Here is a 21460-nt window from a genome sequence, read left to right as displayed (position 1 = left end):
ATTGAGCATAATGATGATATATCTTATCTGCTCTATTTGTTATTTGTTTTATGTTATAAAATATGTAAAATGCCCAAATTAGCTCATATACTAGTATTTAAACACAAAAATTCAGCGCTCGGCCCAGAAACTGTCTTAACCTTACTTAACCCTGAAATAATACAATTTCTTGTTCAACTGAACCAAAACCCAGTTCAAATGTATGCATTATTTCAGGGTTAGGTTGGGTAAAGACACTTTCTGGGCCGTGCGCTGCGACTAGGACAGGCTAGGGGCCCAACCACTGCGGCTAGTAGTTCCAATGAACATAAAAAATAGTTTAAATTGTCTTAATCAAATGTTCTAATGAACAAACTGTTTGTAATTTTCTCCTTTTATAGATTTTTAATTATATCTTTTGTGATTTATAAATCTAGGGAAAATGGTTAAATAAGTGTTTTGCGTTTTGCGTTTTGTGTACTTTATCATTCTTACTTACTTCATCGTGAATTTCATAATTCACGTGCTATAAAGTAATCATCGTTCTAATGTTAAATTAGCTGTACATTATGGCACGTGTGCTATAAAGTTTTGATTGGATCCTGGATTTTCTCTTAAAAATTTTGGATATTTCCAAAATATTTGTTTTTTTTCAATTGAAATGAAAATAAAAGTGAAATCAACTTTATATTTTGACTTTTTTTTAAAAATCTTATTTAATCTATAAATAGCCATTGAAATAAGACAAGTAGTAAGTACACAAATGTTTCATAAAACTATAACCTATAACAATGTTATTTTGGTTCGCAGTGTTTTACAGTTTTGGGACTTAACTTTTATCTATATCTTTATCGCTTTATTAGACAATATTTTCACGGACATTGTCAGGTGTTAACCAAACTTTTATTAATACTATTGCTGACAGCATGATAGGCTGGCAGCAGTGTCAGTAGCAGGCACTCCAGCTAGTTTATTTAAAAATTTAATTATTTTTAGAGTTTTAATATTCTTTTAGAATTTGTCCTAGTAAATCTTCAAGAAAAAATTGACTCACGAAGATGGATTTATACTTTTCAAATCAGCCATAACCAGTTCTGTAAAATTAACCAGATAAAGAAAAAAATCAGAAGAAAGAAATAACAAAAATGCACAAAAAGTAAGAAAAAGGGGACAAAGAAAAGCTCAAAAATTAAAAGAAAGAAAATAAAGTCAAAATATGCGGATAGGGATTGAAATGTGAATCATAATGAATTTAGGAAATATACATATGAAAATCTGAAATGAGTATTATGTGCGTATTTTGGCGTTAAAGATTGGAGATAATCTAATATGATATGGGACGCTCTGTACAAAAATATCAGAAAATATCAGAAAAATGCTAAATTAAATGTCGTCTTTTTAAAGATAAATTCGCGCAACCTCGCAATTTCCTTAGAAAGGCAAAAGTACATTGCCGCTGATTCTTACGTAAGTGTCTAGCCCTGCTGGCTGCTCAGTTCTGTGTATGTGTGTGTGGTTGGGATGATGAGAGTCTGATTAGACAACGGGTCAACCTGTCTAGTTGTCTGAGAGAGAGGATGAGTTATGTGGGCGTGGCAGAAGAGGAGGGCGGAGAACCTACGGAACTACCAGTAGAGGAGGATGGTACAGGTGGGTTGAGAACTTCAATACTTAATCCTCCCAGCTGTCGGTTAAATAAACAATAAATGCAGCTTTGTGTATTTACGCACTTAATTTAATGCCGGTGGCCTCTTTAGCCCGTGTTTCTTCCCTAATATTTTGTATGGTGAGATTAATGCTTTATTTGTAACGATCAAATGTCAAAACGGCTGAACCGATCAAGTCCAAATTATGTTTTTTTTTTGGCTATTCGCAGGAATAATGGGGACTTGATGAGTAAAATTTAGCCGCAATACGTCCTAAGTCTGTAATTACGTATTTGGGCAATTTCCCAGAAAACGCTTTTTGGATCAGCCCCCTGCCCCCGATTCAAGGACTAAATATTATAATCTATCCCTCTGTATAGTTATGTATTACTCTCTAAAGTCCTTAGTAGTCTCCTGAGGACATGCCAAACACTATGCAAATAGCTATAATTGTTTATTATTTCTGTATGTACTGTATAATTAAAGTATGTCTCTCTTATTTAAATATTATAAACTAACCCCCCTCTCTCCATTAAAATTCAATCTTCAAATATCAACCCCTTTTATTTCCACTAAACTGGGGGGGGGGGGGATAAAGCATAATGAAAATAGCTGTAATTGTTTATCAAGTGGGTGGGGGGGGGTGCTTAATAAAAAGGTAAATACCAAGGTAAGTAGTCGTTGTATTCCTTATACCTAGTTTAACAATCGGAACTTTTATTTTCTAGTTCTCCTGACTACTCTTGCCGCCCAGTTTCCTGGAGCATGTGGTCTCAAGTTCAGAAATCCTGATACTAGAGCCTGGAGAGGGATTAGATTAGCAGATGGAAGGTATTGTATCCAGAACAAAGCACAATTTCTTGTATTAAAATTGTTTCAGTAAAATCACAATTTACCATTAATCTCATGTTATTAATTTGTCAATCTAGTTTCACAAAAATATGATTGATAATCACGAAATAGCCCTAGTAGTAGTTCTGTCATTTATTTACAAAATGCTGTCTTTTTAGTGCTTTCAAATGAACAGGAGATATGGATAATATCCTTTTATAAAATTTTCTGTCAATTAAAGATGTAAAATCATTTTCAAATTCAAGTTAAAAAATACCAATTCATGCTTTTTGTAGTGTCTAGAGTTCAGCTCTTATTTCTTCAAGTTTTACTTAATTTACTAAAAATTTTCTTTTCACCAATTTTTATGCTAAAACTTGAATTACCAAAGAGAAATTGTGATGATAACTTGCCACTCAATACTTAAATGAATCCAAAAGCCAAAATATAATTAAAAGAGAAATTTGCCCACTTGAATACTAAATCTTTTGTTTTCATCGGCCTCGACCTTTCTTGTGATTTAAAAATAATATTTAGATTTTTTTTTCTTCATAATTTTTGATGTTTTATTCTTGTTCAGATTGTTTCCTCCTGCAGATACAGGGTGGGGAAATCTTATTTGTATTGCTGTTATTCCTAAATTAGGTAAACACGTTTTATGATAAAGTAAAAATAACAATTCAAACTTTTTATTTTAAGTAATTTTATTTATTTTATTTTTCTTTTATCCTATGATTTTAAGTTAATAATGTCACAAAAACTATTTATTCTAAAAAAAAATTTTACACTTTTATTTTCGAAGATGTGGGTTGTGAAAATACAAGCTAGCAAATTTTTTGCTCCATGTTAAATTTCCATAAAATTATCCTTAATATTATTTAAAAATATTTTAACAAAATGTAAATTTTTAAACATTATTATTACCTCTAGAAAATGTTGAGAAGCTACGCAAGTCGGAGGATACGGGAGATATGAACGGACGGAGTAAACGAAATGATCGCAGTAAATGTTCGGATCTAATTGTTCTGGGATTACCTTGGAAAACATCGGAACAAGAACTTAGAGAATATTTTGAACCATTCGGTGAGGTTCTCATGGCGCAGGTGAGAAGAGAGTGGGATGAAGGGGGGGGGGGTGTTAAAGGGTTTGCAAGTTTAATTTCAATGCAAAGATGGAAATGCCCGATTTACAACGGTACCCTCAAGTAAGAATTAGATTTCTACGTTTTTGTTTCTTTAAACTGTTAAACTTCATTTGCGACTTCTCTGCAAGAGGGGCTTCTTTTGCATTCCTGCTTATAAGACACCATGAAGAATCTCACAGAAATAAACTCTTTTTCTAGTCTGAAAAACGACGGTATCTTCCACATTTGTTATAAATCAAGGTTTCAAGGGTACCTTTGTAAATCGAATATCACTATCTTTGCAGGAAGTGTCACTTAAATTTACGATTACAGTCCCTTTATTAATAAAAAAAATTGAGGTTAAGGATACCTTGCATAAGTTTGGTGTACATTGAATCATATAGTTATCAAAAATAAAATATCATTTAAAAAAAAACTTAAATTGATTTTTATTTTTAGCTGATAGTCATTACACCTATATAACCTACATTTTGTGAACTGAGTTGAATTTCAATGATATATGACAGGGGTTTATAATTTTAATAATGGATGGAACTGATTTTTGACGATCTTAGGGTAAATGAAAAATTGAACACCAAATAGCAATTTTTTATACTTTCATTTTACATTTTACCCTTAAACTTATTTTTCCCCAAAAAATAAAACCCCACAAACCTTTTGGGCTAAAAATATGATTTGTAACGAAAGGGAGGGGGTGATATTTCTAGGAAATATATACCCTTGATATGTTGTTAACTAAATATCTTGTTTAGGTTAAAAAAGAGATAAAAACCGGACAGTCTAAAGGATTTGGATTTATAAGATTCTCTAGTTATGAAGCTCAGATGCGTGTTCTAGCTCAACGACATATGATTGATGGACGATGGTGTGATGTTAAAATACCAAACAGTAAAGAAGGGCAGGTAGGAAAAAATCTTAACGGGACTGTACATCATATTTCAGGTGACCCTACCTATGTGATTTTACCATTTTAACACAATGCTAGACATAAAAAACCATAATAAAACATTTAAAATTATTAGTTTACACAAATAAATGCGCATTAAATTCTAAAGTGTGGAAAAACGTCAAAAAAAGTTATTTTTTCTCAAATGTTTCTTTCAAATTATCAAATGATCAATTATTATTAGAGACATAAATAATTATTTAAGTTTTTTTAATCAAAATACGTTAATAGATACTGACAAGTGTTGTAATATTGTTTTTGATGTCTAAACTTGTGTTAAATTGGTATTAACTAGGAGGGGGAGGCGAACTCTTGCATGAAACCGGTCTTAAGGGTTTCTCGGTTCATTTTTTGATGGGGCACAATTCAAGAAAATATTGGCTTATTGACATCATTTAGTCGAGAAAAAAATTCTATTTATAATATTTGATAAAATAATATATTTTTTTCAGTAAGTGAGAAATCATTTATTTATGAAAAATAACAAAAACATTCAAAATTAAGTGTTCAAGGAGAAAATATTTGAAAACCTCCAAAAAAAGAGGTTATGGGAATATTTCCCCCCATTCTTAAAAAAAAAATATTTAAAATAGAAATAAAAGGAAAAGGAAATTTACATATTTATTGTTTACATTATACTTAATATAAACTAGTGGTGGATTGTTAGTATTTTTCGACGAAAATAGAAATAAAATTGTAATGTTTAAAAAAATAAGATAGGTTTTATGGGTTGTGAAAAATGTATAGATTAAAAATGAGCATTTTAAAGCATCTTTATAATTCGCGCTGATTTTTGACATCCTTTATGTTTGATAATATCTTTAAATCTTATATTTAGGTTCAGCAGGTTCCTTGTATATCTTATATTTAGGTTCAGCAGGTTCCTTGTAAGGTGTTTGTTGGTCGATGCACTGAGGATATGGCCGCAGAGGATTTAAAGGAATACTTTGCAAAGTTTGGAGAAGTCACAGATGTTTTTATTCCAAAACCATTCAGAGCTTTCTCATTCATCACATTTCTTGATCCGGAGGTAAATTCAAAGCATTCGATAATATGCTGGTAGTGTATTGAGCCTCGTACTATTGAGCTCCGTTTTCAGACATTAAAGCTTTTTTGACGTTTAAAGTCCTTCACTAAAATTGTATTTTTGATAAATCTGATTTTGTAATGCATTTTTTTCTCTGGTCAAAGATTGAAAAACTCTCAAAATATGTCAAAACGATTTTTAGTTTTGAGAATCAAAACTAAAAATCGTTTTGACATATTTTGAGAATTTTTTACCATAGCAAAATTTGTGTATAATTTAACAAAAGTAAACTTGTCTAGTATGCAATTTTTAAATAATATTTACATCTCGGAGTTTTGTTGAGCCTCCTAAAAGTCTAAAAATATGAAATGTTTAGAAACAACCCGATGGCTCTCAGTGCGAATATAGTACACAACAATACCCGGATATTTAGCTCAGCATAAATGGTTGAGATCTCCTAGTCCTAATTTTTATTTTTCAAACAATAATTTTTAATTTTGTTTCTCTCAAGTTTTTTTTTATGGATTTCTGCTGCACAACCAATGCAGCAAGTGCCTAAATGTATCTCATTTTAAGGGATTGTAAAGGAAAAATGAAAAATGAACTAAAGACTTTAGAGATTGATAAAGCTGAGTCAAATTTATACGAATATTAATATAAAAATTTGTATCAAAATCGTAGGGTTAAACATATCAGTTAAAATTTAGGTTTGAGTTTAATAATTTGAGTTTAATAATTTTTCATTTTTAAAAGATATAATTGATAATACTATTATACGTTCGTATCACGTCCCACCAACGGTCACGTGTTACGAACGTATTTATTGTATTATCAATTATATCTATTAAGAATGAATAATTATTAAATTCAAATAATAAAAGGAGCAAACCCGAGTTTTTCAGGTTCCTCTGGAATATTGCTGTTTTCAGATTGGTTGCTTATTTGATGAATATGAAGTTTATGTATATTTAAATTTTCGTAAAAATTTGACACAGTTTTGTATCAATTTCTCGAAACAGAAACATAAGATAGAACTCTAATGGGTCTTATTCAACTCCTAAAATGCTTAGGTTTCCACCTATACCCCCGTTTCATATTCCCTTTACAGTCTCTTCAAGTAAGAGAATGTTTCGCAGATATAAGTTACAAGGATATTGCTTTGACTCTTTAAATAGAATGTTAAATTAAAATAGTGTACAGTCCCTCTAAGAAATGTATTCAGGTTGCGCAATCTTTGTGTGGGGAAGATCATATAGTAAAAGGAGTATCTGTTCATGTATCAAATGCTGCTCCTAAAACGGATCCAACCCGCCAGCATGCTGGCTTCCCCAGGGTTCCGGTTCAGGGCAGGGACAAGGGACAGAGCCCCTTCGGTCCCCAGCCCCCTTACGGGAATGGTGGGGCCATGGGCGTAGGAGGAGGAGGGGGCCAAGGATGGAATACAGGTATATATACAATTTTTAAAGTTTCTTTTAATTTTACAAGGTTTAATCGTTTTGGATCGTATTTAAGAAAGAAATTTCAAAATTTTATTAATTACGTTAAAGTTTGCATTATTAAACTTTGCAATACCTTCACTTCCAAAAGAATGGAAAACCTTATCTAAAAACGATCGTTTCAATACGTTCGCGTTTACATCGTTTTATTTTTATCGTTTTTGGGGCTTTTTTTTGTTGCTGCATATTTCTACTTTCAGGATCACAATGCAAACATGGTTTAGTCTGCGAGTTGCAATCCAATTTAAGAATTAAAAATTCACTGTCGATAAATTTACATATCCCACATTTTCCAAATGTTTTAACGATCTTTTAATAAAAATTTTATATAAATATATATATATGAATTAAATTTTTAAGCACTTCAGTAAAAAATTCTTGTTTTAAATGTCAAAATACATTTATACTTTATATTATCTATAAGGAGCTGGACAATCCAGCAATAATCCTATCCCTGGTCTTCACGGTCTAAACCTGGGTCCTATGCCGGTCAATCCAGCTCTAGTAGCTGCTGCACTGAACCAGGTAGATAATTATTAACCTGGGTCTTTTGCCGGTCAATCCAGCTCTTGCAGCTGCTGCACTAAAACAGGTAGATAATTATTAACCTGGGTCCTGTGACGGACAATCCGTCTCTTAGAGCTTCTGCACTGAACCAGGTAGATAATTATTAATCTGGGTCCTATGCTGGTCAATCCGGCTCTAGTAGCTGCTGCACCAAACCAGGTAGATATTTATTAACCTGGGTCCTATGCTGGTCAATCCGGCTATAGTAGCTGCTGCACTGATCCAGGTAGATAATTATTAACCTGGGTCCTTTGCCGGTCAATCCGTCACTTAGAGTTGCTGCACTAAACCAGGTAGATATTTATTAACCTGGGTTCTATGCCGGTCAATCCAGCTCTTGTAATAATTAAAATAATCTAACTTATGTTTACGCGGTTATCGAGTTTGGAATTCAGTATTTGACCCTGTCTTATCCTTCACATATTTTTCCATGTGTAGGCTAGCTGGGGTTTGATAGGTAATCTACAGGCTCAGGGAGGTCAAACCCCTGGAGAACATAGTTTCCAACCTCCTACCAGCTCATTTCTTCCTGTCACAGCTTCAGCAGGGGGACCTGGTACTCCAATAGGAGCTCCTACAGGTATTCTATACTTTGCTGGTCTGTCTGTCTGTTTGTCTGTCCTTTTGTATCCAATCAACGGCAAATGGCTGGACCAAAATTCTGTATGGGTTTTCACATGACTCCTTATTCTGTATGGGTCTTCACATGAATCCAAATTCTGTATGGTCTTCACATGACTTCAAAAAGATGTCTCCAACATTTTTTTGATTTTTATAAAATTTTGAAACAAAAAATGATTTTTTAAAGTCAAGTCTATGTTACCCCCGGAAAACCCCTGAGTTCCCTCAAAAAAAGTCGGCCCATTCGGTCCAGCCGTTTAGTCAGCTATACGAATGTCTTCTTTTATTATGTAGATACTGATGATTTCTTTTTTTAACCTTATTGTAAAACTTTTTTTTCAATTTTTTTTATACGGGCAACGCCTGACCCTACAGCTAGTATAATTATAAGAAAAACATGACCCTGTATCTTATCCAAAGTAATGGACGGTAAACATGTATTGATTGATTGATATACTAGGACCGGGAGCAGCTCATATAACAACGGTTACCAGTACAGGACCACCTGCTAACTCACCAGCCTTTCTTACAGGTTAGTCAACAGACACTCTTCAGCCCCTTACATTAGGTTAGCCTTGTTACAGGTGATGAGTTAGTGAAGTTGGAGGTTGGGGAAGGGGAAGGAGGTGGAGTACCTGGGGGTTAATTATATTCTACTGTAGGTGGAGTTTGTGGAGTAGGAGGTTGGAGTGGAGTAGAAGGAGGTGGAGTACCTGGTGGTTAAATATATTCTACTGTAGGTGGAGTAAGCGGAGTAGGAGGTTGGGGTGGAGAAGGAGGTGGAGTTCCTGGTGGTACTCCTGCCCAGGGAGCTGCTGCAGGGACATGGTCCTCTCAACCTAGAGATAGACAAGGTAGAAAGAGTACCTACAATTTGGATTTCCCAAGGGTACTCATTTTTTATTAAGTATTCCCCCCTCTGATGCTCTGGGGAAAAGTAAAGATCGTTTTTTACCCAAAAATCCTTTAATTTTTCACTGAAACATCATTAATTTTATAGTTAACAAAACAAATGATCAAATTCATATTATGAATAAACAGATTTCGGTTGTATTGATCAAATGTTATTCAGGCTGGAAGAATTATGATATGTGAGGGAGCTGAGGCATACCGGTTCCAGAGAGAGATCATTTTCATTGATCAAATGCCTAATGATCATTAAAATAATCAATTTCTTAATGATCATTTGTAGTCGTTGGATCAACCTTTGCTTTGTTTTCCTTGATCATCTTTAGGATTAACTAAAGGTTTAAAATCATCTTAAGCTTTAGAGTCATCTTCAGCTTTAGAATCATCTTCAGCTTTGGAATCATCTTCAGCTTTGGAATCATCTTCAGCTTTAGAATCATCTTAAGCTTGAGAAACATCTATAAGCTTTGGAATCGTCTGAAAACTCAGAATTATCCATAGCTTTGGGATTATCATATCACTAAGAAGGTATTTTGCTGGAGAAATAAATAACGCCCTTTGCTGCAAGATATCCTCAAGATGATCCCCCAAGTTCTTATGATCAATGATCATACAATTGATCCATCCAAATCAGAAAACACCATCTTCAAATTATCAAAATTGTCTGTTATTTTGAATTCGTCTTTAATTGCATCCTTTAATTGATCAAGTTTGAGTTTGTTTATTTTCTGTTAAAAGTTAATCAAGGCGATTCAATTAACTATTTTAAGCCTTCTTGCAGTGCTTAGGATCTAGATCCGTTAGATCGGCACTATTTTGACTCCGTGGAACCGGATCCAAAGGGAAAAGGCGGTTAAAAAAGATAGCTCTCAAAATATAATTCTTATTTGTTAACTTTTTAGAGATTAATTAACACTGTCTAATCTCTGAATGGCTTATTTTGTTTCAGCACGAAAATACGCAAAAAAAAGCAAAGCAATTGTGGGAAAAATTTTGTTTTATGAAATTTTCACTATGGAGGACGAGGATCCGGATCCGGTTTTAGATCCAGGTCCATTTTTTAGGACGAATCCAGGATCCGCATGAACATGAAATGGATCCTAAGCACTGCCTTGTTGTATGAATTGTAACCTGTAAACCCCAGCTGTATATCATGATTATTCAAATATCCAGCTGATATGTGCTTGAGAACGAAAAGATCCTTGAATGCTTAAATTTAGAGTATTTCAAGTATGTTGAATGCCTGATTTAATAATTGTATGTAAGAACCTGTATACATTAATGTCAAATATTAATTGTATTGAATGTTATTATAATATCCCTAGGTAAATGTACACTTGGTCTAGCTCAATGAGTGTAAAACTAAGGTAATGGTTTGTGCCATGTAAATGTAAGCAACCCCTCCTTAGTTCTATACCTCCTTGGTCTCGACTCCAACAGTATGTAAATAGTAAATGCTTAACAGCACTCTAAACTTGTTGTTTTCTCTATATAAAGTTTATTAGTCAATATTTCAATAATTACACACCAGATGTACACAGTGTACCATACGCCAGATTGTACACTGTACTTTTCTTTATGTACTGTATTTACACCAGTCTTACACAGTGTACTCTTCTGTATGTACTGTATAATTAAAGCATGTCTCTCTTATTTAAATATTATAAACTAACCCCCCTCTCTCCATTAAAATTCAATCTTCAAATATCAACCCCTTTTATTTCCACTAAACTGTAAAAAAAATGTTCTAAAAAATGTTAAATAAGCATGTTTCAATGTGTATATCTGTACATATCTCATTATTTATTTGGAACCTTTATTATGTAACGTACATGAGAACTAACAGAAATAACAACCTGTATTCGTTTCACCCTGAATTCGTTACATACTTCAGAACACACTTTATTCTTTACATACTTCAGAACACACTGTATTCTATACATTTTTCAGAACACACTGTATTCTATACATTTTTCAGAACACACCGTATTCGTTACATTCTTTAGGACACCCTAAATTCGTTACTTACTTCAGAACACTCTGTTTTTGTTACAGACTAAAGCACATCTTGTTAACAGAAATAATAAACTCTACAGTTTTCAGCTGTTCATTGTTCATGTTCAACCTAGTAACGTGACTTACAACTGTACAATTTACAACATTTTTACTGTTCATTTGTACACCTGAACACCTATAAATATGTTAACTTGTACACCTGCACACATGTAAACATGTATTCCTGTACACCTGTTCACCTCATGTACAGATATACACATGTACATCTGTACACATATACACATGTACAACTTTTGTACATCTGTACATCTGTTCATCTGTACCTCTGTCATTAATCTGTACACAAACATTTAAAGCTTAGTTAAATATTCCTAATTCAAAAATTTGCATCGAATTTAATAAAAATTAATATAATATAAAAATAATTCATTAGATTTAGTTTAGATATGTTTACTGATAAAGCTATAGGGTTACCCACTAAGGATGAGACTTCAAAGACGACTGTACAGAATTTATACCTTCTGTTTCCTAATATTCAATTTGTCGTTAAAACATTAAATAAGCTATATGTAAAGGTTATATTCAATACATAAACATTAATTTAACCTGGTAATCGGGATATCTTAAAAGCATTAAGTCGTCTTTACAGTTTCAACCTTTGTAAAGTAAAGGAATTAGCTGGAAGGCTAATAGTTCTAACCAAATAGATTCTATAGTACAATAGATGGCAACGTAAAATTTGTACACTCTCAGGACAGCTGTATTCTGACGTCACAAGTGTCAATACAGTTTTTATGTCCGACAAAATTATTAATAATAGTGACAGTCGTAAAACAAAGTGCTTATTTTACAGGTAAACAAGTTCAATTTTATGTGTTCTTTATTTTCTGTTTTTTCACTTCTTTATTTAATCTTGGAGAATTCATGTCAGATAATGTGAGAAAATTTCGTTTTCCTGGTTATATTTGACACTTGTGACATCGTGTATAATTGGTTCATTTACATGTTGCCACCAATTGTACTTGATAATCTATTTGGTTCTAGCAAGTAAAATGTTTGCCAATAGGATTGGAAAAAACAGCTTTCTTTTTTTTAGATGGCTGAACCGTAACTTAAGACGTAGTTAAAAAACAGGCCTTGCCTAGGGATAGGAATTCGGGTTTATAAACTAGAACTATTTAGACCACGGCATACAAGGTGTCACATGATAAATATTAAGGGGAAAAGGAGTTCCTATTTGAAATCCAGGAGTTTAAATCATAATCTGCATACAGGGTGTCAAATACTTCCTATTAGTAGAACGGAGTTCGGGATTAAAAACAAAGATTGTTTTAAATAAAATTCTTTAAAGGGCGTATAATTAATTTTTATAGATGTAATTCGTTATCTAGATGGACTGTTAAGTGTTAAACCATGTCTTCGTGCAGTGCGTAGGATCCATTACATTTTTATGCGAATCCGGTTCCTTGTTCCGCCCTGTACAAAATGATCCGGTTCCTTATTCCACCCTGTACAAAATGGATCCTGTTCCTTGTTCCGCCCTGTACAAAATGGATCCGGATCCAGGTCGTGAACATTTTCTTGAGATTTACTGAATTTTTAAACAGATAAAGTTAAATTCAAATTTCTCTAAGGAAATGTTTAGTAAAATTATGTTTTTAGAAAAGAATATTAATTTAATATCTAGAATTTATTGTTTTTAATTTCAAGATTAGGGTTTTCTATATTTCACTGAATTTATATTTAAATTAAATTCCTAAGATTGTTCCATAAATTCAATGGAGAAAAGAATTTTAAAATAAAATTTTTAAATGATTATAGCATTCCGGTGGGACAATGTAATAATTTTTATCGTTCGCTCAGCTCGATAGTTGGTTCTTCCAATAGTTTCATCCACGTTCTGTTACTCTCTGTTCTTTGGTGTTCTTGATTTGTAACGAGTCCAGCCGTTAAGGGTATAAAATCGATAATGATAAAGATTGTGAACGAATTTTGATCGTTTTTTTTTGTTGAATTTAACAAAATGTCCTACGTACTTTTTGAATTAGTAAGTTCAGGGTCGAATTTTTAATGACCTGTCCTTGACAAGTTGGACTGTACTGTCTGTATCACATAAAACTCAACTCTGAAGTGCAAAATCTAATTTATTCCGAAATTTAAATTCAGAATAAGTTTCAACTAATTACCGTTCGTTAATTTAAAGATTGTTCCAACGTGTTTCAGAACGCACTTCTAAGCGTTTGATACTTTTTTCGGAACAATGGCATCGTTCTTGATTTTTTTTTTCGTTCCCGTGAAAGAACGATCGTTCCCCAGGTTCTTGCACAATCAAAATCTCCAACTCTTGTGATTCCAAAAGTTAAATTTTTGGGCCGCCAACCAGCTTGAGACACGAGAGACACATAACATATTGAGAAACAAAACAGTTTCCTGTCTGTGGGGATGGAGGGGGGGGGGTGAGAGGGGTTTACGCCCCTGATCAGAGACGTATTTCTGGATTTCAGGGGTTTTTCAGACCCCACCGGGTGCTGAGCCCCCACCCCCTGTAAAAAACAGTTTAGTCCCCCCTGGACAAATTCCTGATTACGCCCCTGCCCTGATCTATTGTCTTATCTTCCCTAATCTTTGCTTTGAAGCTATTAAAAACCAGTCTGAAGATATTTGTTGAATTAATGGTTTAGTTGGGAACCAGGCCCCTTCTTTACTAGTCCGCTACTAACTACGGAATAATATGCGCCTGCTTATAAATAAGGTTTTTTTAATTTGTTCAAAAAATTTAAACAAATTATAATTCTTAGAAGTGCAAATGGAAGGTTCGAAGTGCAAAATTTTGTAGATTCAGTGTATACCTATACTCATCTTTAGTCATGTGCATTATTTTGTCTATATTTAGTGTAAAAAAAAAGAAAATGTTTTTAAAATTGTCTAATTTCAACATTTGTTTTTCTCGGCAGAAGATATATGCAAGAAATATCCATTTTTTTAAGAAAAAATATTGTAAAGTTTAATAAAAGCAAATTTAAAAGAAAATTGTTCTGAAATTAAACCAAAACAAATTAGTATAGTTACTAATTCACTTGAAGAAAAATAAGATTCACTTATAGAAGTAAAATGTTTCTCTCTCTCTCTTTTAAATATCTGAAAATGTAAAATTTTGTTAAGTCTTGCGAAGAGGCAAGTTTGCTTGACCTCAGCGAGGTTCTGAGACCGGAGCCCGCTCTCAAGGATAAAGAGGCCTTTAGAGATTATACAAAGGTACATCACAATGATCCAAAAGTTGCAAGCTCTCATGATAAAATTTAAAATGCATAAACACCACTATACAAAAAGTATAATTGAGGTGGTGTCTAAAGTGAGATAAATTCAAAGAACAAGGCGTTGCGACCCTTCAAATTCGACCCAGTCTTGAAAAGTTAAGCAACATTGTGCTTTTAAAAAATTTTTGTTATTACAGGTCAATATTTCAAGTGCAAAGATGGCAAAAATGTTTTTATTCATTTGAAGTTTCTCTTCAAAATTTACTCGTGCATTTCTTACTAATAAGAAACAATGAAGAAATTCACAGAAATTAACACTTGTAGAGTCAGAAACACAACGAACTAATTATGTTTCCAGGGTCCAGTTGTAAATCGGTAATTGCTCTCTAGTTGCAAGAAGGTTCACATAAAGCAAGACTGGCAATCCCTTAAAAGGACCGTTCACTTATTTGGGTAATTTCAGGGTAAACTAAACAGCCTATTCGCTCTTGATTGGTAATAGTCTTACTTTTCAAAGACAACTGTGGCCGGAGAAAAAGCCGATTTTTCGTTCAGAATTCAAGCGCAAAGGGACGGTCCCTCTCTATAGACACTAATTGATGTTTTTTTTCAGTATGTTGTGAATCAAAATAAATTTCGAATATAAAATTAAAATGTAGTATCTGATCGTTAATTGTAAATGTCATTATTTTTTAATTTTTGTTGTTTTTTAACTTTCTATTTCTAAAATAACACTATTTTATCGCATTCAATGTGTATTGCCTGTGTAAAAAGCTGAATTGAACGCGGTATGACAAATGAAAAGTTGTGCACATACGCGAACAAAAGCTACAAAATCTACGAACCAAAATACGAGTAATGATTAATTAATTGTCGTAGAGACGTCGTCTTTGTATACATATTTTACATGTTTTAATACAAAAAAACGTAAATTTCTTGCTAACTCAAATATCAAAAGTTTTCATATTTTAGTTCATAATAACGAACACATAATGACATTAAAATATAATAAATTTAAATGTCATTGGGCTGCTGTTACTGAAAAAACATCAAATAGTGTCTATAGAGAGGGACCGTCCCTTTCAGCTCAAATTCTGAACGAAAAATCGGCTTTTTCTCCGGCCACAATTGTATTTAAAAAGTAAGACTATTACCAATCAAGAGCGAATAGGCAGTTCAGTTTACCCTGAAATTACCCAAATAAGTGAACGGTCCCTTTAAGTGCGAAAATAATCCACCTCTCGTGCTTGCATTGGTCTAATCCTTAAACCTGTATATGAGCAAAGAGCATAATTTCTGCGTACGAACAACATTTTTGAGAACGAACGAAATTTTTTTGAACGAGTGTCGTTCAGAAAAAAGAACGAATGAACGATAATTTTAAACGATCAAACGAACAAAATCAAGTTTTTGAAGGAATGAAATGGATGGTTCACGAACGATGAACGAACGAAATGAAAAACAAACTGAATGCGCCTATCTCTACAGCTATGAGAAACTGGCCGGGTTCTGGTTTAGGATAATAAAGATACGACTGCGGTATAGTTCTATTTCTTATCTTGTATTGTCTACTGCAGGAAGATGAGATAGGAGAGCGAGTGAAGAGAACCTATTATGAAATGCACACTCATCAAACTGTTGCTTTTGTTCAGGAATATATTTCATAATGCATATATAGTGCTTTAATCACAAGACATTGATGGACCCTTGTCATGGACGTACCTAGGAATTTTTCCTAAACCCTAAGGCCTAAAACCATAGATTTTACTGATTCAGGGGGGGGCGCTGAGTACGCCCCCCACTCCTGAATATACGTCTCTGAGCTGCAGTGTCCATATTTCTTCTAATTTTGATTTTTTTTTCAAAATCAACAATTTAAATTTTTTTGTCAGAACTAGGAACAAGAAACATTTAACAATACTTATAATATGACTGATATTAGGAGAAAAGGGATTTATGGATGAAATTTAATCATATGGAGGCAACTGTCATGGAAGCACTTGGTAAAAAATTAAAATTATATAAATTGGAATTTAAGTTTTTGTTTATTATTCAAACTAGAAAGAAATTCTTTATATCTACGGTAATTTTGTTTTCTGAAATCCCAGGGGTTTAAAAACTAATACAATTTTACATCAGGTTTCTTACAAAGAGCACAATGATCTTAGAAGTCTTTTTATAATCATCTTTTTTTGCTACCTAGAGATGTTGAATAATCTTGTGGATGAGAGTGATCCTGATCTTGATCTTCCAAATATAGTTCATGCTTTTCAAACAGCTGAACGAATCAGGTAAACTCCTGATCTTGATCTTCCTAATATAGTTTACGCTTTCCTAGCAACTGAACAAATCAGGTAAACTCCTGATCTTGATCTTCCAAATATATTTTATGCTTTCCAAACAGCTGAACAGCAGGTAAAAGTTTTGTATTCTAAAATTCGATTTTTACTCGCGACTTTCATTGTGCGGAAATTACTACTGTAAGAAATTGCTAAAATTGTGTAAAACTTAATTGCTTCATGAAAAGATCCTTTTTAAATTTTAAAGATTAAGTGTTCTATCCGTGAAGACAGCTGACTTGTATTTTCATGATCTGTCATAGGCCAAGGGTAGAATGTTGTGGCCTTTGAAAATGGATTTAAATTAACTCAATCCGTTGGATCACAAAATATGCGGATTAGTGCTCTTAGACGGGATTAACAATACAAAAGTTCAGACCTCTGAGCTGAAAACTTCAGAATTGGATACCCTTAATACCGATTGCTTAATCTGAATATCCACTGTGAACACTTTTGATTTCTGCTTTATCCGCTCTTTCCCCCTCTTTTTGGATTTTCCTACTGGATTACGGCCAATAAGAGCTCTCTCGTTAAATGGCGTGCAAAGTTTAAAATTAACCGGCTTCTGCATAGATACAACTCAGAATTTTAGAATTGATCTCGAAATCCACAATTCTAAAGTTTTCAGCTCTGATAACAAATTTTATTGTAGAGCTGACCACCCTGATGATGACTGGTTTCATCTGGTTGGACTGATTCATGATCTAGGGAAGGTTATGGCTTTCTTCGGAGAACCTCAGTGGGCGGTTGTAGGAGATACTTTTCCTGTTGGTTGTAAACCTCAGGTTAGTTTCAGCGGGATTATAAATGTCATATAGTATTCGTCTCGTATATCAATAGAATGAAGACGATTAAAGCTTTTAATTTTTATTTCTACCAAGCTTTCGTACAGCATGGATACACGTATAAACAAGGAAATTAAGAGAAGCTGTATATCAACGGCTTCTCTCTCTTTGCTTACTTGTTATAAATGAAAACTTTAATAGAAAAGTCGTATTAATTCTATTTATATAAACGTTGACCAATGTATATCTATATAATAAAACAAGACATTCATATATACATATGTTGCCTATAGCTGGCCAAACGTCTGGACCAAATGGGCTGACATTTTTTGTGGACACTCATTTTTGTTCACGGGCAACGCCGGGCCCTTCAGCTAGTATGTTACATATATAAATATGCTAAATGAAGGATTTTGTTCAATTGGGTCTCAATCCAACTCCTGAAAACCATAATACATAGTTTCCAATATTAATAGTTAATGCATTTTTTACAATGTCATTGCTATCTAATCATGGGAGAACGATTATTATAATCAAGATTGTATCTTAACAATATCAAATACATCAATATTCTTAAATGTCGTCTTTCTATTCAATTGTTGTATTAGATTCTCTGTAGATATGAATATTTTTTTATATAGTTACTCTTGTATTCTCTTTTAATTTTCATTTCTTAGCAAAATCGATCTGTAAAGATGAGTCAGTACGCCACGAAAAAAATCTTTTTAATTTCAAAATTGTTAAAAACATATTTTTCATTTTTTTGCATTTGAAGGTATTCTCTACATGCCATGTTTCACGTTTAAAGAAAGACCTTCCAGTAAAATATGGTCTAGCCATAATAGTTGTATACTATGCTATTCTGTAGTCTAAAGTTTAGTGGGATTAAAGGCACTGTGCATGTAATTTCAAGTGAACCTTCATGCGGCATGCATAAAAGACAATGACCGATTCACAACGGTACCCTTGAAACATTTATTTGATAAATTATGTGAGAAATAAAATAATTTTAGGTCCAAAAATGGTTGATTCTGATAATTCCTTAAGCTTTTTCTGTTACTAGAAAAATCATGATTGAAAATGATTTGTGATTCATGCTTGATCAAACAAAGCTTGTAAGGGTATCGTTGTGAATCAATCAGGGATACACTTCTTTCACTAAAAGGTCACTTGAAATCACAGTCCTGATTTGTTTTCTGTAGAAATCCATTGTTTTCGGGGATGAAAGCTTCAAGAAAAATAAGGACAGAAATGACTCAAGGTGACGTTTTCTTTAAATTTTCTTTTTTTCTATAAATGTCCATTTAATCGGAATTCTTCAAGAAATGTCGTTAATGTGAGATCGAGTTGTGGTTAATTTAAAATTTGTCAATGTTCAAAATTGGCTAAATTTTTTGAAGAATTCCGAAGCTGAAAACGAAAACTATTTTGTAACTATTTTACGCATGAATATATATAATTATATATACACTAGTTTTAGGTGTGATCTTAAAGTAAAAAATCAGGATATTTTGTACATTTTGAATCGAAGGGGCAAAATACCAACCAAAACCTTACTTTTGCTCTCAAAACATTATTTTCAACTGTTGACTAATGAGCCATTATCAAATCAAGATCCTAAACTGTGAATAGTTTATTAAGTTTCAGTCTAAAAATAAGCGAAAAAAGAAAGAAAAAGATTTGATAAAAAAATCTGATTTAAAATCAGTAAATCTTAAAGAAATGTCCATGACCTGGATCCGATCTATTTTTTTACAGGGTTGATTTAGGATCCGCATCAAAATAAAATGAACTCTAAGCTCTGCTTTTTATGAAACATTCTATTTGAATCTGGGGGGGGGGGGGCTATCGGGGCTTATCCCACCCCCTGGACCAGTGAAATATATACTTGTTCAGGGAGTTTTCAGGTACCAACGGGTTCTGAATCCGCCCCTGGAAAAAAGAACATATATTTAAGCCCCCCCCCCCCCCGGTCAAATTACTGAATAATTACTGTGTGCAATTTTCTTTTAATACAAATTTTGATCGGTTGAAAATACCCTTTTTGGACTGATTTGGTTGTGTTACCTGAACCTGTTGGGGGTTTAATTTCCAAAAATGTGAACAACCCCTTTACAGGTACAACACGAGGCTAGGGATCTATCAGGAGAACTGCGGGATTAACAACGTAATCATGTCCTGGGGACATGACGAGTATCTTTATCAGGTATTCTAGAAATCAATAAATTAATGACTCAATCAATTAACAAATTAATTATGATAATGATTAATTAATGATAAATACGATCAATTGATGAATTGGTAGTTAAGATGATCTGTTAATTATGATGATCAATTGAGGATTAAGATGATCAATTGGTGGTTAATTGATTATCAACTGGTTGTTAAGTTGATCAATTGGTGTTTAAGTTGATCAATTTATGGTTAAGATAATTAAATGGTGATTAGTATGATCAATAAGTGAATGAGTTGATCAGTAGACTGATCAACAAATTGTTGATTAGAATGGCTAATTCAATAAATTGATCATTGCTGTCGTTAAAAAATAGCTTAGATAGGTCAACAAAAATGTTGGTGGCTTAATTCACTGAATGGGGAAAAATAAATAATGTTTAGGGGATAATCAACGATTTTTTGCCTTCGGACGCACAATTTTTTCATTCCCCCGCCCCCCCCNGAATTTAGATGATGTTAAGGTGTTGTTGCATCACATGAAGAAATGTGGAACAAGTATTCCTGATCCTGGATTAGCGGCAATCAGGTATATTTAGTGTATTTCTTTGTTTTTGAAGGACAACTGTACATGGGACTATAGCGAGATGTAATTTCAAGTAAACTTCCCACATTACTCCAATCGTTGCACAAATTACGCATGTTCACTTGTAAGGAGAATTGAGCAATTTTAGATAGAAAAAACTAGGACTTTCCCATTAGTTATGTGCTCAGACTAAGGTTTCGGAGGTTACTGTTGTAGATCGGAATTGTAACTTTAAACGGAATTCGGGGTCATTAGAAATGTCTTAAAGGACCTGTAAGCGGAATTTTAAGTTTCCCTCAATGCAAAGATGACAATGCCTGATTCACCAGTAGCCTTGACACCTTTATCTGATCAAAGTCTGGAAGATGTCGTATTTCTAGGTTTAAACGTCTCTAATAACTTCTATATGCTTTCCTCCAGTAGAATGTATAGAGCAAAACTACAATTGAAAATAAACCGTGTTCAAATTATAATCTAATTCTGTACTTGATCAGACAAAGCTTTTAAGGGTACCATTGTGAATCTTGCATTGTCATCTTTGCATGGAGGGTCACTTAAATATACGCTTACAGTCCCTTTAAATGAACAGGTTCCACTCCTGCTATCCCTGGCATACCGGCGGGGACTACACCTATCTCATGGAGAACAGCGACAAGGAGATGTTGAAATGGGTTCTTGAATTCAAGTAATTTTATGTAGAAATCTCTTTTTGTCTGTCTGTTTTGTCTGTTGTCAGGTCGTAACTTGGCTAAAAAATTCTAAGTTGAGTGAATTTACTTTTTTAATTTCCAGCCAAAGTTGGGTTTCCAAACTAGTTAATTAAATAAAGTTGGGATGTATGTTTGTGACACTTTTGTGCGTCATAATATTCGTGTTTTGAGTCCTCATGTCCTCATTGTGTGTCCTTAATTTACGTCCTCAATGTGCGTCCTTAATTTACGTCCTCAATGTGCGTCCTCTTATGCAGCAGAATTTTTTTATAAATGTTGCCAGCTTACTGAATACTACGGTGCATTCAAAGCACTCAAGGCCGAAATTTTCTGAAGCTTTATCAAGTTGTGCGGTGTACAATAGTCTTCAAGTTGTGCGGTGTACAATAGTCTTCAAGTTGTGTGGTGTACAATAGTCTTCAAGTTGTG

At 33.4% G+C, this 21460-nt stretch overlaps 2 protein-coding genes across 3 annotated transcripts in view; both read left to right on the top strand.

Moving 5' to 3' along the window:
• The first annotated feature begins 1441 nt into the window (after positions 1–1441).
• On the top strand, positions 1442–11607 carry LOC111707564 (TAR DNA-binding protein 43). 2 transcript variants are annotated; one of them, XR_002766475.1, is made up of 13 exons: positions 1442–1629; positions 2354–2456; positions 3037–3101; positions 3387–3559; positions 4353–4502; positions 5418–5576; positions 6796–7018; positions 7494–7594; positions 8075–8216; positions 8718–8789; positions 8998–9111; positions 9330–10491; positions 10576–11607. XR_002766475.1 is itself a non-coding variant. In XM_023480678.1 (12 exons), exons 1-12 carry the CDS (start codon positions 1557–1559, stop codon positions 9350–9352), a joined length of 1398 nt encoding a protein of 465 aa, XP_023336446.1. In that variant the 5' UTR covers positions 1442–1556; the 3' UTR covers positions 9353–11607. The 2 variants fall into 2 exon arrangements, 1 of the variants encoding a protein (XP_023336446.1); XM_023480678.1 differs by having other exon boundaries at positions 9330–11607.
• Positions 11608–13826: 2219 nt separating this feature from the next.
• Positions 13827–21460, top strand: part of LOC111707567 (inositol oxygenase) — a 9241-nt gene continuing 1607 nt past the window's right edge. Inside the window, exons 1-10 of the mRNA XM_023480681.1 lie at positions 13827–13934; positions 14345–14437; positions 16017–16091; positions 16382–16442; positions 16643–16730; positions 17431–17563; positions 18766–18824; positions 19682–19769; positions 20260–20324; positions 20911–21006. Of these exons, the coding sequence (XP_023336449.1) occupies positions 13914–13934; positions 14345–14437; positions 16017–16091; positions 16382–16442; positions 16643–16730; positions 17431–17563; positions 18766–18824; positions 19682–19769; positions 20260–20324; positions 20911–21006 (779 nt within the window). The 5' untranslated portion in view covers positions 13827–13913. The remainder of the gene's footprint in view (positions 13935–14344; positions 14438–16016; positions 16092–16381; positions 16443–16642; positions 16731–17430; positions 17564–18765; positions 18825–19681; positions 19770–20259; positions 20325–20910; positions 21007–21460) is intronic.

The sequence above is a fragment of the Eurytemora carolleeae genome, unplaced genomic scaffold (genome assembly GCF_000591075.1).
Source record: "Eurytemora carolleeae unplaced genomic scaffold, Eaff_2.0 scaffold813, whole genome shotgun sequence".
NCBI classification, from domain to species: domain Eukaryota; kingdom Metazoa; phylum Arthropoda; class Copepoda; order Calanoida; family Temoridae; genus Eurytemora; species Eurytemora carolleeae.
The sequence above is the reverse complement of the archived record's forward strand: the minus strand, read 5'-3'. Positions and strand labels throughout refer to the sequence as shown.